This window comes from Zeus faber (genome assembly GCF_960531495.2).
Source record: "Zeus faber genome assembly, chromosome: 7".
NCBI lineage: Eukaryota > Metazoa > Chordata > Actinopteri > Zeiformes > Zeidae > Zeus > Zeus faber.
In genome coordinates, this window is record NC_137203.1 from 25,255,533 (window position 1) to 25,269,808 (window position 14,276).

A 14,276-nucleotide genomic window follows, 5' to 3' on the forward strand; every position below is an offset into this window, starting at 1 on the left:
TATAACAAAAGACGACCATTTTCTCATTCACACCAGAGTTAGTCTTATTAAATACACTCATAGTTGTGTAAATATGGAAATTCAGGTACATTTCTTGAGGAGGCTGTGCATTGATGGATTAGAATTGACCTTCATTGCTGCCGTAGGAACAACCCTCTCCATGCGTGTCAGTGTGTCGTTCCCCATGGCAGCCTATGGCTGCTAGGTTCCATTGACCTTGGCTTTTTGGAGGTGAGGAGGAATGGGAGAGAGAGCAGGCGAGAGGAAAACAAGCAGATAGCCCAGCGTAGCGTCCAGTAGAAATTGATTGTGAAATTGATTGTTTTTTGAAAGCCAAAAATATATATGTTCGCAATAAAATTATAATTAATATTATAATTAAAAATGTGATTGTGAGCAGGACAATTGGTAATTGTAGCTTGGTTAAATCACCAGTAGGAGAGTGCACAGCAGATGAGATAAATGTTTGGAACTAGGTCATTGCACGAGTCCTAAGTATATTTGCAATGTCTCTTCTTTGCAGTGTTTCCCTCCATCTGATAGAATCTCACTCTTCATTTTTCTGTTTAATATTCTATTGGATTATGTTTATTGCTGCCCCTGCACCACCAGTAAAAAACATCCATGCTCATCAATGCTAATGGAGTATGTTTACACAAGAACCTTTATACTAACCATGGTTGGATGATGCTTGGTTTAGATGCTTTCTGAGGTGTAGGTCTATGTACGTAGGTCTATGTACGTAGGTCTATGTATGTAGTCTATGTACGTAGGTCTATGTATGTAGGTCTATGTATGTAGGTCTATTTGCATAACGCCTTGCACAACAGATGTGTGTTTTGCAGTGTCACCGAAGTAAAAGATTCTCAAACCGGTTCCTCGACATGTGGTTACTGTCCCTGTGACATTGTATATGTGTCAACTTCCAGTCTACGCATTGAGACAAGTAAACTGTTATGATGAATGAGTGGAAAGTTGCCTCACATTTTTGTCCTCCCCACCTTGTCTTCTCAATTGAAAATGTTCTAAATGACACTGACAAGCACACAGGTTATTTTATGAGAAACTATTTTTGTAGTTTTCACAAATAGCTACTGACAGAGACCTAGTTGGTCACTCATTCTCTCTCCACTTCTAGTGCTGTCCCTACCGTCCCAAAACACTGTACCTGCGGGATGCATAAATGTACTGTAGAGGTGTGTGGTCTGGTGTGGCGAGGGGCCCAGGATGGAGTCATGGCACCTATCAGAGTCCTTACAGATCATGACAACACATAGCCCACCCTTGTATAAAAGCATGTACATAAGTTTAGACATGCGTGATCACAGACCTATTGTCTAAAAATCACAACGAGGCAACTCCTCCAAAGATAACTTCTCTTTTACTGTAATTTGTGTCCGACCAGCCCTTCCAAAAGGGTCTTGGGAGGTATTTTCCAGGGAGTGCCGCCTTCAGAAGTCCCGACTTCTGCATAAAAACCAAGGAGCCTCGCTTTGTAACAGAATTCATTGGGTTTATTAATTGGGTGACGAAACATCATAAAACCACTTTCATACGCAGAACAATGAGCAATGAAGACCTGGGCGTGTGATATAGTGAACTGATTACGTTTTCGCAAATCTTTTCACAAGGTGGAAAGAGCTAGGCTGCACCCGATGCAGTGACACACTGTTGGCCCCAATATCTTCTCTTTTTTCCCCTGAGATGAAGCTTAATCAAGAATGACACGATCAAACCTTGTGGACGCATGAGGTGCCTGCTCAATTAACGACATCACTATGGTGACAACCTTTGAGGGAATCAGTGCCAAAAAGGTCTACGCATGTGATATCATGTTGATGACATTAATTGACAATTTCAATTTACTTACCAAAAAGCCATTTAAATGAATTGCCAAATAAGGGACAAACCATTCTGGACGTTAGATTGAAAGATTTGATACGGTGTTGCTCCCTCTGCTCCGCATGCAGGTACATTGCACCGTCTAGTTCTGCTTCTTTGGGCCCGTGCGCCTTCTACATTCTTTGTGTCGATGGTTCCGGTCAGACAGCTCCTTGGGTGTGACGTCAAGAATGTTGAGTTTATCCTCCCCGCTGCTTCCGTCGTTACCCCCTGAAGGCTCTGGAATATGTCTCTCCCCCCTCTCTGCCCTTTAAAGGTTGCCTTCATTGTGCGCGAGAGCCGCACAAAGGAAAAAACAACAGTCACATTCTTCTGTAAACTTGGAAAGAAGGATATGCTAGTTGGGGCTGAATAACGATCGTAGGAACAGTCCACATGATACCTGGAGCCCGACTCACCCAGGCCTGAGATGGCTTTCATTCCAATGATGTCATCCTTTGCGAGTAGATGGTCTTGTTTTTGAGATTCGGGAGCGGAGAGTGTTGTTATGGAGCGGATCGGCGACATTGGATTAGCGGCCGTGGAAATGTCGGCGGTATGTTTGTGTGTCCGACCGTTACCGCGTTTGTTTTCCCCGCGGTGTGATCATCCTTGCTTCTTTCCTGCGTTCCAAATCTGTGCTCTGTTTATACTGATACAAATCTTATTTCCTAACAGGACAGAGAGCTGAGGCCAGAGGAAATGGATGGTAAGTTATGATGACTCTCTCTCTTCATTTGCATAACCATATTCCCTTCTATAATAACTCTATTCCCTTGTATTTTGTACCCCCGCTCTGTATTATCTTTTTGAGAATTATTTTATTTTAATTTAATTGTATTTATATTATTCTATTCTATTCTATTCACTAACTGCATTACATTTTAGGAATCAGTTAGTTTCATTTAGTTAGCGAGGTAGGAATTAGGTTATTTATTATGTTCGGTTTAGTAACTATAGTGCATAATCTCCAGGTGCGTTGTATAGACATTTCACTGCATATATGTATGAAAGTATGTATATGTATGTGACGAATAAACCTTTTGAATCTTGAATCTTGAAAACCCGCTCTTAACCCAACGGTGTGAAGCGGCTTTTAGAGCGCATTCATTGCATACAACAGCTAAATATATCAAATGTGTACATGCATTTGTTTGTGTATTACACACGGCGGGTCACATCCTTCCTCTAAAACCTCTGTGTCTTCACTCTCCAGAGCTGCGGGACGCTTTCAAAGAATTTGATAAGGACAAAGATGGCTTCATCAGCTGTAAAGACCTTCCAAACTGTATGAGAACTATGGGCTACATGCCCACCGAAATGGAGCTGATAGAACTGAGCCAGCAAATAAACATGAATTGTAAGGATATTACGTTTTTTATTTGTATACTATACAATGCAAAAACTGTATTTTGGAGGTATACGTATATATATTTCTCTGCCTTGTTTTTCTGAAGTAGGAGGGCATGTGGATTTTGAGGATTTTGTCGAGTTAATGGGACCAAAGCTGCTCGCCGAAACTGCAGACATGATTGGTATAAAGGAATTAAAGGACGCCTTCAAAGAGGTGAGGAAATCGGAGGTTACCTTTGGGCTGTATTTGCTGTGTTAGTCTGCTTACCTTGTTACTTTCTCCTTTTACTTTTGTTTTTTGGCTTATTAATTGTTTTCTTTTGCCTCTCATTCAACCCACAGTTTGACATCAATGGCGATGGAGCAATAAGTACGTCTGAACTCAGAGAGGCAATGAGGAAGTTATTGGGACAACAGGTGAGGTTTGCAACATAGTGACTTGAACTATTTATCTTAAAACTTTTGTATGGATACCAATAGTGCCGCAATTGTACACAAACCCATCATTTTGACAGACCCATCCTTTTAAAAAAATTTTAAAGGCGCGATAGACAACTTTTCACCTTCCCCCCGTTGTGTTTCCAAATGGTATTATATTTTGCGGCGCTGTCGCAAAAACAATAACGCTTTACGTTTTCATCAGAGCGTAGCTCCGTCAAGTAATGCACTGCAAAAAAAACGTGTTCGTTTTTTGGATTATCAGACGGACAATAGATTATTTGTTTGTTTCTGGCTGCTAGTGTTAGCAACATGGCTAATGCTACTGCTAGCAGCCTGGCTCTTCTCCAAAGCAGTAAACAACCGTAAGAATCCCAATTTGTACGAGAAACCCAGATCTCAGTGCTAGGATAAAGGCAGAGTAGAACATGTAGTAGGATTTAGAAGAAAGAAGGCCGACTGAAAGTCGGTTAGGAACGCTCTCAAGACCCGCAGCTCTCTCCATGGCGTGAACGCCCGGCGTCCGAGGTTCACCCTTGTTTTACCTCTGTTTCTATCACTCTTCCTCTTCGCCTTCTTTGCCTCCTCTGCCAACAGGGGCTCTTTTTCTCTCGCTGGGTAGAGCTTCCACTGCCACTTTGGTTGCCCCACCATCCGCGATTTTCACTTATGGTGGCACAATGGCTGACGCGCTTACTGGGACTCTCTGCCGTGAATCCATCATTTTCACGGGAGTTCGTACCCGGCGGCGGTCCAAATGCATAGTTATATGGAGGCTTATAGGGACCCAATCTAAAGGCCAGGTGTCAATATTCTACAGCCATTACCCTGCGCAATCAACTTTAACACATTAAAGTAAAAGCAAAAAAGTTGTCTATTGCCTTTTTAAATGTATATATTTATTTAATTCTTTTTTTCGGTCAACGTCGATTCTTTCAGGTGTGTACCAAAGACCTGGAAGATATCCTGAGGGATGTCGATTTGAATGGAGATGGGCTGGTTGACTTTGAAGGTTTGAAATTTACATATGCATAAATGTAAACCAAAATATGTTGATGGTAAACAGACTGCATATATATATATATAGATAGCACTGTTCTAGCCATAATGACCATGTCCAATAGTCGTTTCACCCTTAACAGACTTTATGGGGATGAAGGGTTGATGTCACATAAAGGAGAACCGGGGTGTAAAGTATGGGATGAAGTCATCCAGACTGGCCAGGATTTGATGCTGGAATAATAACAGGTTGTTAGATGTCTCTCACTACACAGGTGTCATACTTATGCTCATATGCTTATGATATTATGATTTAGGCTAAACCTGCAGGCATGATGCACGGTGAAAGTACCCTATGTACGGTCGAGAATTGGAACTTTTATCGCACTTTAATCTTGGATAATTACCGATTCTCTTTTCCTCGTAAATGTAGAACTTTACGGTGTTGTAACTCTGCTATACATACACATGTTTTTAATTGTTGTTTTTCATTCTTCATTCTCTCCTTTCACAGAGTTTGTACGGATGATGTCTCGCTAGGACAGAAGGATTGGTCACAAAATCACAGGCACTGAATGTCAACGTTTGATCCGCAGGACAGCGGAGCAGCTGAATGACACTGGATTCAAAGAAATATCCCGAACTTCTCTGCAGCCGGGAATCGCCTCAAACATTCTGCCAAAAAGTGTTCTTCCTGAAAACGTCTTCAGTTCCACTGAAGCAAACTTTGCTGTAGCCAAGGCAGATGATTGTCAAACATTATTTTTTGCACTTTAAATAATAATTTAATATACGTGTGGACTGCTTTTGTTTTGTCTCAGTGTCTACATGGCAATATGATGTGCTGTCTACTTGTATGTAAAGCAAATTCACGAGGCAGGTGTAGATATTTGTATAAATGTACTAGAGTGCTGTTCTGTATCTAAAAATTGTTTTCTACTAGTGTCTGGTCACGATAACTGTTGGAATTGGAATTGTATTGGTACATTCTGCACATTCACCAGAGAACTCAAATGGCAGCGTCTTACCTACATGTATAGTGCTACTGTGTCATTCTGTGTAAACTGTCACTGTGCTAAAAGTCTGAGGGTACTTGTAGTCTGATCTCTATCTGATGAGTAAGTTCTGAAACAGACCTCTGACATTAAGGGAGGAACTCCGATCCAATCGACATATGCAATTCGCAGAGGGAGGGTCAAAGAACACGCACAACTTTATTTTGAAGCTTGTTTCCAGAGAACTATAGTAGCCTGGGACACTTTCCTGTGTATTGATCCGACAGCATCTCACACTGTGGCAATCTCATACAAAGACTTTTCCGTGTATAAAGTAGAAGTAAATGGGAAAATAATGCACAGTAATTTTGTTTTCCTGGCACTATATTGGGCCTCCATATTGTTTCAGGGTGTCAGTATCCATACGGTACCAAATGACTCCTCAGCCACTCATGCAGAATGGTCAACAAAGCTTTAATTCTTGAAACAAAAAAGTTGTGTAGTAAAGCCCTCCATTTCTGTCATGGAATAATAGCAGATGAATAGTAATGCATTTTTGTACTGTTCCATTTCAATAAATAGGAAACTTACTTTTACACACACATTTTGTTTCCTAGTGAATCTTATATATAGTTTAATTTATGTACAATGTTAGTGGTTCACCTTGAATTGTTTAATGTCCAAAAATTGGGTCTCCTATTCAGTGCTGACTATTTTTGCTGGGATTCTACTTCTGACTACACCTTTAGGAAAGATTTGCTCTGCTCAGTGAATTGCATATGTGAATTGAATTGAATTGAGAGTAGATGTGACTGTTGTGTCCGATTTTGACGTCAATGCGATTGTTGTTGTGGTAATGTTCCACAAAATTGTGTTGTCTCAACAGTTTATATGCATGCCAAAGAGAGAGATTTGTTCAATACCGAATGCACATTTGCTTTGTGTCTTATGAAACCTTTGCCAAGTTGACTTTAGGGTAATAAATAATGTTTACACTGGAGCCCTAGTATCTGATGTTGTATGTATGGGGTGAAATATCACATACCAACCGTGTCGAGGTTGGTACAATTTCTCTTATGTTGTACCAAGGCGTAGAACTTTGTTTCGGACTTTGTTTTCGACGACGACTAATGCAGGCTGTACACCACCCACATTTATAGGCGTTCAGTAAAATTAAGATCTAGAAGTAGATCTAAACATGCCCTAGGCACGTCAGTGGAACTCATCCGTTCTCCCTGGAACGTTATTGCTCAAGAAAGGGTCCCTCTATCCGCCAATAAATATAGGGGCGACATTGTTATTAACGTGCAACTCACTGCATTTGGCTTCATGCACCATCAGAACTACTAACATAGGAGTCCTTCTGTGAATGTGCAGACATACAAACACTATCAGCCACATTACGTTCCAAGCCCATTTAACCAGGACGAGAGTGAATACAATCTACATCGCGAGCACTTGTACTCATAGAATCTGGAATGACAATAGGTACCTGACGTTTTACCGTCATCCACTGAGGTATGGCCATGATGTTGCCACGGCAACACTACTTTTTATTTCTGCCGTCAAACCCACAGTGCACCGCGTGCGCGCTGCGTTGGACCCTCGTGATTGGACACCATTTCGCACATACCAACTTCTCAGAAGGGGAGGCGGTCTTTTCTTAAAGGCCAAATCCGCGCCCATTACTCTTAAGTTCATACTTCGTTTTGAAACCAATTTGAGCACTATTTGGAAGCGCGGAGGTACACATCTTTTTTTTGAAACTGCGATCACTGTTGTCGTGACCGTCGATTTCGCGAGACCGTAAGTGTCGAAACACAAGCGCGTTGTGGAAAGGCTTTGCGTAACAGCCTGCGGCGGAACCTGGGAGCGGGGTGAAAGACAACCCCGCCATTCCCGAAGTGGTACCGTCTGACGTGCCTCTCTTCCGCATCTTGACAGCTGGGTGAATATTACCTGAGCTCTCAACCGAACTCGCCGATATGGACGCGTGCTCCGCCTCCTTTGCAATGCGACGCCAGAGAAGTCGATCCAATGAGTGGACGGGAGCTTTTTGCATCGTGCCCGGATGAGTTATTCACTGGAATAACTTCCTCACGGGTCCAAAGGACGTTGTCCGAAAACGCTGACACGGTGTCGTTATGCGAACGATGCGCAAAAGGCGATTTAATTTGTAAACACGCTGATTCGGAATTTTTTTGGTTCTTCAAATATGTGTTTGTTCGAAAAAATAAATAAAAATAATAATACACAAAGTCGATCATGTTCAATAATATTTTACAATTAATTATTGCTTTGATCGATCTGATTGAATCACGTTTTTCAACAGTAAAAATCGGCACGGGGCGGAAGGGGCGCTAAACGGAGGGATTTGATTGGCTGTGCATCCCGCCACTCATCGCGACCAGCAGCCAGCAGGTTTGGCAGCCCCGCCCCGCCCCGCGCCGCCCCGCCTCCCGCACACTGGCCGCCGCTGCAGCTAGTAGCAAATGTCGGTTCAATGCACATTGAATGAAAGTCAACGTCCGTTTGGGGAAGTGAGAGACGAGCAGCGCGCCGGGAGGATCTGCACGCCAAGCCGTCTCATAGCGTAGAGTGGAGGTTAGTTGTTGAATCCGGCATAGGAGACAACGTGACACATCGCGGAACACGGCTTGAGTCAAGTGTTGGAAGAGCGAGGTAAGGTTGGAAAACGTGCCGTACGCTTCACTAGCATGTTGCCAGTTGATATCATGTTACACCAAGTCATCCCGTAAAGCCTGCTCCCGGATCTGCCGTAAGAGTGTGTTTGTTTGTGTGTGTGTGTGTGTGTGTGTGTGTGTGTGTGTGTTTGCGTGTCTGTTGCAGCGCCCCAGGACCAGGCTGTGCGTGGCGATGCAGCGGGTCACGGCTCAGTCCGCCGCCTGGCTGGCAGCGGCGCTGCTGCTGGGGCTGCTGGCGGAGCGGTGCCGGGCGGAGGGTGGCGGGCCCGGCCTCGCAGAGCGGGTCATCTGGGCTGTGAACGCCGGCGGGGAAGCGCACACCGACACGCACGGGATCCATTTCAAGAAGGATCCCCTGGAAGGAAAAGTCGGCAAAGGTGAGTGGGTGTCAGGGGTTTGACTGGGGACGCGTTGTTTATTTAACACTCTTACAAACTGCTCCAAAAACAAAGTGACGTTACAGGAACCACAATGAAAACTCCGTTTAAATACAGCGGGCGTGAAAAAATAATGTAGCTCTTAATAAGAAACCCTATAAAATCTATAAAAATGCAGAGAAAAAAACAAGATAAAGCCTTATAAAGAGGTTCACCTATATATATAAATGAGTTTGCAGGAGCTGGTTTGAAACAATCAACAGATTGCTCTGACCTCATAGACGCTTTGCGCCTTATTCCCGAGTGAGTGAGTGAGTGAGTGAGTGTGTGTGTGTGTGTGTGTGAGTGAGTGAGTGAGTGTGTGTGTGACAGGCTGGTGGCGTTTTCGCGCACCACCTCACAGGTTCTTGCGCTTCCTTGAGCGTCACAAACCAGTGAGGAGTCAGCAGACGGTTTGGCCCCGCCCCCTGCATGTGCAGGAAGTAGGAATATTGTAATCGTCTAAGTAGAAAAGTGGGGTGGGGGCAATTGGCAAGTTATAATTCAACCTCCAGACATAGTGAGACTGCTAACGCGTTAGTTAGACGCTGTGCCACCAAGGCCTGAGGGGTTGCACAGTGGTTTGAAGGTGCGCTGAGGCGCCTGAGCATCTGAAACTGAATGTACTCCAATCGGTACAGAATCGTACTGTTTCCCTTTCGTAAATTGTATATGTAATCCCTAAACAGGATTAGGGCAGCGTATTGTTAAAAAATGCCGGCACCAGTACTCTTAAAGTGATACCAATACCAATGGAGTACTTCATTTTCTACTATGCCCGTCATGTGAACGGAAGTATTGAGTTTCGTAAAATGCCACCAATCCTCCCCCTCCAAATGGATTTAACACAAATACATTTTGTGTTCATCCATTGAAATATTTATTAAATAACTGTGTTAAACTGTACAGTGAAGTATTTGGGCAGTGTCATTTTAAACAAATAGGCAGTTCAGGGTTGAATGCCTCTTTCACTGCCCATATGGACACCTGGCTGTTAAAGGATAGGCTCACCATTTTTCAAGTCTGTTCGACCATTGTAGCTGCTGCTGCAGTAGTAGTACTGAGCCAATCACACGTTGCATCAAATGGAAGAACGCTTGCGGTAATTGGCTGCGAGCAAAACCATACAAATAGTCATTATTTCCTAGATCTGTGTACAAAAAGCATTAAATGCAGGTATTGTTTGACTGGAGAAGATTAGATACTACTTGGTGTTGGGTTATTTTGGTTGATACCTTTAAGGTATTGAGTACCAATTCCCTTCCTTATCAGGATGCATGGGCACTCAGGTGCAGTAGCACCTTATGCCGTATTAAAGACTGTTATATCAGGGTACTTGATATGACAGCTCAAGTACTTTTGCTTTAAGTACTTTATGTATATTTAAGAGAAAAGGCTTCAATACATCTACGTAAGTATCAATGTCAATGTTGTATTTTCACTTTTATTAAGTAGTAAGTCATTTTGTGTTCAGGTGTTCGTACTTTCACATCCCTCAAACAAATCGGAGGGTTTTACGAATATCCTTGAGTACTATATCACTGTTAGTTGGTTTTTAAAAACTGGACCTCACCTATTTGACCTTCCTCTAGCATCTGATTATGGGGTGCGGCTTCCTATCCTGCGCTCCAGTCCGGAAGACCAGATCCTCTACCAGACGGAGCGCTACAACGAGGACACTTTTGGATACGAAGTGCCCATTCGTGAGGAAGGTGACTACATACTAGTGATGAAGTATGCAGAGGTCTACTTCGCCCAGTCCCAGCAAAAGGTACAATATTTACACATCTGATGACTAAGTTACCGATGATTAGAATATATATATATATATATATATATATATATATATATATATATATCCATATAGCCTACAATTTTCCATGATACTTTGAAAGATAATGTTTCTAACATTTGAGGGAGATTTATTGGAAACACCAATAAAGTATGCCACATGGTTTATAAAGTTAGATTCTTTAACGTAGCTGGTCCATATTTATATTGTATTGTTTTTCATCAGTGATATATATCAAATATTGTATAAAATACCTATGATAAGAAATTCCTCCATAGCAACCAGTCCAGTCCGTTCTGCTCCACTGACGGAGAGTGTGGAAATGAGAAATTGTGATTTGTATTTTGATGAAGTTCTCGGTTCCTTTTATTTATTTTTCAGTTCTCATTTCCATTACAATGACATTCATTAACCTGTACTTTACCTGGAAAGAGACCATCAGTGGAGAGTGTTTAGTTTTTGTTTTTTTCCATTCTTAACCAAGCTGAGTTCTAAAGCGCCGCGCTGAGTTCTAAAGCGCCGCGCTGTGTTCCCAGGTGTTCGACGTGCGTCTAAACGGCCACGTGGTGGTAAAAGACCTGGACATTTTTGAGCGTGTGGGTCACAGCACGGCGCACGACGAGATCGTCTCCTTCTCCATCCGTCGCGGCAAGCTGAGCGTGCAAGGAGAGGTGTCCACCTTCAACGGCAAGCTCACCGTGGAATTTGTCAAGGTGAGACATTTTTTTGGCAAGTGAACAAGATTCACTCACATCTGCCTTATCCACAGTAAGAGACTTGTATTTGTTTTAATTTATTACAACAAGACCTACTACTGTCTCCTAGCAACAGAAAGAGGGAAGAGGTGTGTAATTCGGTCAGTCTGTGATGTCATCCTAAGTAGCGTTCAATGGAGATGGAAAGCAGCCGATAGTCCTGCTAAAAATAACTTCTGAGGAAATGTGTGTATTTCACGAGTGGGTTTTCGGCAAACTTTCCATTGAGATAAGCTCAAGTGGATGATATGGGAGCGGGAATATTTACACTCTGGTTTAGAAATGTTTGACAAAGTCTTGTGCCAAGGGCTCCACAAAGCCAGCTGTTGGATCGGTGCTTTTTCCGCTTCTGGGGCATTTCTTAGCTATGTTCCTAATTTTTTTTTTTTTCCTATCGAATAAAATTAATTGGGTATTTCCAATATAGAGCAAAGACTGAGCCGCTCAATTTTCTAACACCAGCCACTGGGTTATTGGCGGTAAATCTTGTCACTGGCCAGTCAGTCTGTCAAACATAGGCACGTGTACCCTATAAATTGTCCAAACGTTTTAAACCCTGGTACCGGATAGGCAGATTATTTTCTTTCCTGATCCCCAGTCCGTCTGAGTGTTGCCATGAAAACAGTCAGTAGTCAGTAGGCGGGAAGAGGATACTATATCTCAACACCCACGTGATCAGCGAGATGAAGAGACTATTTTACCTTTACTTATGGTGGATGGGCTGATAAACAGGATGTGTGGACCAGCTCCATTGTAAACACCTGTTTGTGACACTTTTGTCCAATAAGGCTCAAATTAAGTACAGTGACCATTAGTAGTGTAACCAACTGTGCAGAAAAGCCATCAATAATAATCACTTAACTATACTTCAGTAATCCGTCTTGATTGTAGGTAGTTATAGATGATGTTTGCTATGACCACTTATGTTATTTTTTTTCCTACTCGAGCTTGACACTGTTGACTCTGCTCTGTAGTAATAACCTGCTCTTCTGTGTGTTTCAGGGTTATTATGACAACCCCAAAGTCTGCGCTCTTTACGTAATGAAGGGGACGTTAGAGGGTGAGCCACACTGAACTCTAATACAGTTACAGTCAGATACAGTTACACTGTACAGTCCTTCACTCACGTGGACACATTTGATCCTTTCTGTCGTGTAACTCAAGACGGTGACGTTCAACCCTTTTCACATCAAGGAAGCTCAATTTGATGTGCATTAGGACCCCGTTTGATACGATTTATTCTCTGGGGTTCTCAGTGTGAGGAGATTTTTTTTTTATTTTTTTATTGTTGGATATTATTTAGTCCCAACTTCCTGCACCCGTCTTTACTGTAGTTACAGAGACGACAGTGAAACTAGGATCAAAACGGTCATTATTGTACATTCACTAATGGCGCTAACATCTTGTAAATTAAATAACGCCCAAGTTAAACTAATAATCATTTTGCCGGGGACCCCATTTGAAGGACACTTGGGGGACCCCAGGGCTCATGTTAAGCACCACTGCTTTAAGACACACACACACACACACACACACACACACACACACACACACACACACACACACACACACACAGACACACAAAATGCGATATCCAGCGTGTCATAATAGCACTTTGTGAGGCCTGCGACGCTGAATCCGTCTTTCCCCTGTGCCGCGCGCTCGCAGACGTGCCCAAGCTCCAGCCTCACCCGGGACTCGAGAAGCGCGAGGAGGAGGAGGAGGAAGAGGAGGAAACCGAGGGCGGCGAGGACAGCGGCAGGAAGACTGCGTCGGTGGCGCCCAAGAACAGGGTCCAGTCGGGCCCGCGGACACCCAACCCCTACGCCGCCGACAACAGCAGCCTGATGTTCCCCATCCTGGTGGCGTTCGGCGTCTTCATCCCCACGCTCTTCTGCCTCTGTCGGCTGTGAGGACCCGGGGGAGGGAGGGAGGGAGGGAGGGAGGAATGAGATGGACAGAAGAGGAAGAGGGGGGTGGAGGCCTGGGGCGGGCGGGGGGGGTCTAAGTGACACAACAGGATAGGAGAAGCGTTTTAACACGGCGGTAAGGGCACAACGAGAGACTTCGATGGAGGGTTTTGGGTTTTTTTTGGGGTTTTTTTTGTTGTTGTTTGTTTTCCCTGGTTTTCAGAAGTCCGCCCTGCCAGGAGAGGGCGCCGTCACGTTTTAAGGTCGAGTTGGTAACGAGGGTGCGAGAAGCGCATGCGGTGTGTGTGAATGTGGGTTTCACTTCCATCCATCCATCATCCACTCATGCAGCCCCCACCCCCTCCTCCTTTCCAGACGGATCTCCAGACTCCGCTTTTTCAGGGTCCCAAACCCACGTTCTGGTCGCGAGTCCACGCTGTGGGGTCGCGACCCTGGCGCCCCCGAGCATTTCTGTTTCCGACACGCCCGCTTTGCATCCAACCCAAAAACGCTGACCTCCGAATTGAATTACTTCTGAGATTAGAGGCCGTGTGGAACGTGACGATTGGCTGCCGTCTGCTAGTATTCACATTTTAGCTGTTTAGTTTATTATTATTATCTTTATTGTTATTATTATTTTCTCTCCACTCCGCTCTTGTTCGACTTGACTTCTGTGCAACAGTTTGGTGACTTTTTGTCGTGTTTAGGCTCTCGCTGTGTGGAATTAAAAAAACATAACAAAACAAAACAAACAATAAAAAAAAAACCCTCACCTTCCACACCTACGCAGATTGGGCTTCGTGGATCCGTCGTGTCTTAACTTTGAAATGCCTACTATAGTTTATAGTTGAACGGGATTGTCCCGACAAATACTAATTCAGAGAACCACCATGAAGGCCATTGTTTAGCACTTGTTGGAGTCATTACATAGACATAGGTATACTGTTGAAATTATAACAAAAAAAAGTTGCATGAGTGTGTCAAAACCTTTTGGGGGGGGGGGGGGGGGGCAAACCCATGTTCATTATTTTC

At 43.6% G+C, this 14,276-nt stretch overlaps 2 protein-coding genes across 2 annotated transcripts; both read left to right on the top strand.

The window, feature by feature from the left end:
• The first annotated feature begins 2,260 nt into the window (after positions 1 to 2,260).
• cabp1a (calcium binding protein 1a) lies at positions 2,261 to 5,225 on the top strand. Its single transcript, XM_080004145.1, has 7 exons — positions 2,261 to 2,437; positions 2,560 to 2,590; positions 3,098 to 3,241; positions 3,339 to 3,448; positions 3,577 to 3,651; positions 4,612 to 4,684; positions 5,186 to 5,225. The coding sequence occupies exons 1-7, from the start codon at positions 2,390 to 2,392 to the stop codon at positions 5,209 to 5,211; spliced, it is 507 nt and encodes a 168-aa protein (XP_079860271.1). The 5' UTR covers positions 2,261 to 2,389; the 3' UTR covers positions 5,212 to 5,225.
• Positions 5,226 to 8,543: 3,318 nt separating this feature from the next.
• On the top strand, positions 8,544 to 13,247 carry mlec (malectin; the record flags this gene model as incomplete). Its single annotated transcript, XM_080003190.1, has 5 exons — positions 8,544 to 8,748; positions 10,380 to 10,558; positions 11,116 to 11,292; positions 12,337 to 12,394; positions 13,003 to 13,247. The coding sequence occupies 5 exons, from the start codon at positions 8,544 to 8,546 to the stop codon at positions 13,245 to 13,247; spliced, it is 864 nt and encodes a 287-aa protein (XP_079859316.1).
• Positions 13,248 to 14,276: the final 1,029 nt, after the last annotated feature.

Bases quoted from the DNA above. Each gene is read 5' to 3' on its own strand.
- cabp1a (XM_080004145.1), top strand. From the start codon at position 2,390: ATGGAGCGGATCGGCGACATTGGATTAGCGGCCGTGGAAATGTCGGCG. The intron at 2,438-2,559 runs GTATGTTTGTGT...ATTTCCTAACAG, and splicing joins CGGCCGTGGAAATGTCGGCG to GACAGAGAGCTGAGGCCAGA. The intron at 3,449-3,576 runs GTGAGGAAATCG...TTCAACCCACAG, and splicing joins TAAAGGACGCCTTCAAAGAG to TTTGACATCAATGGCGATGG.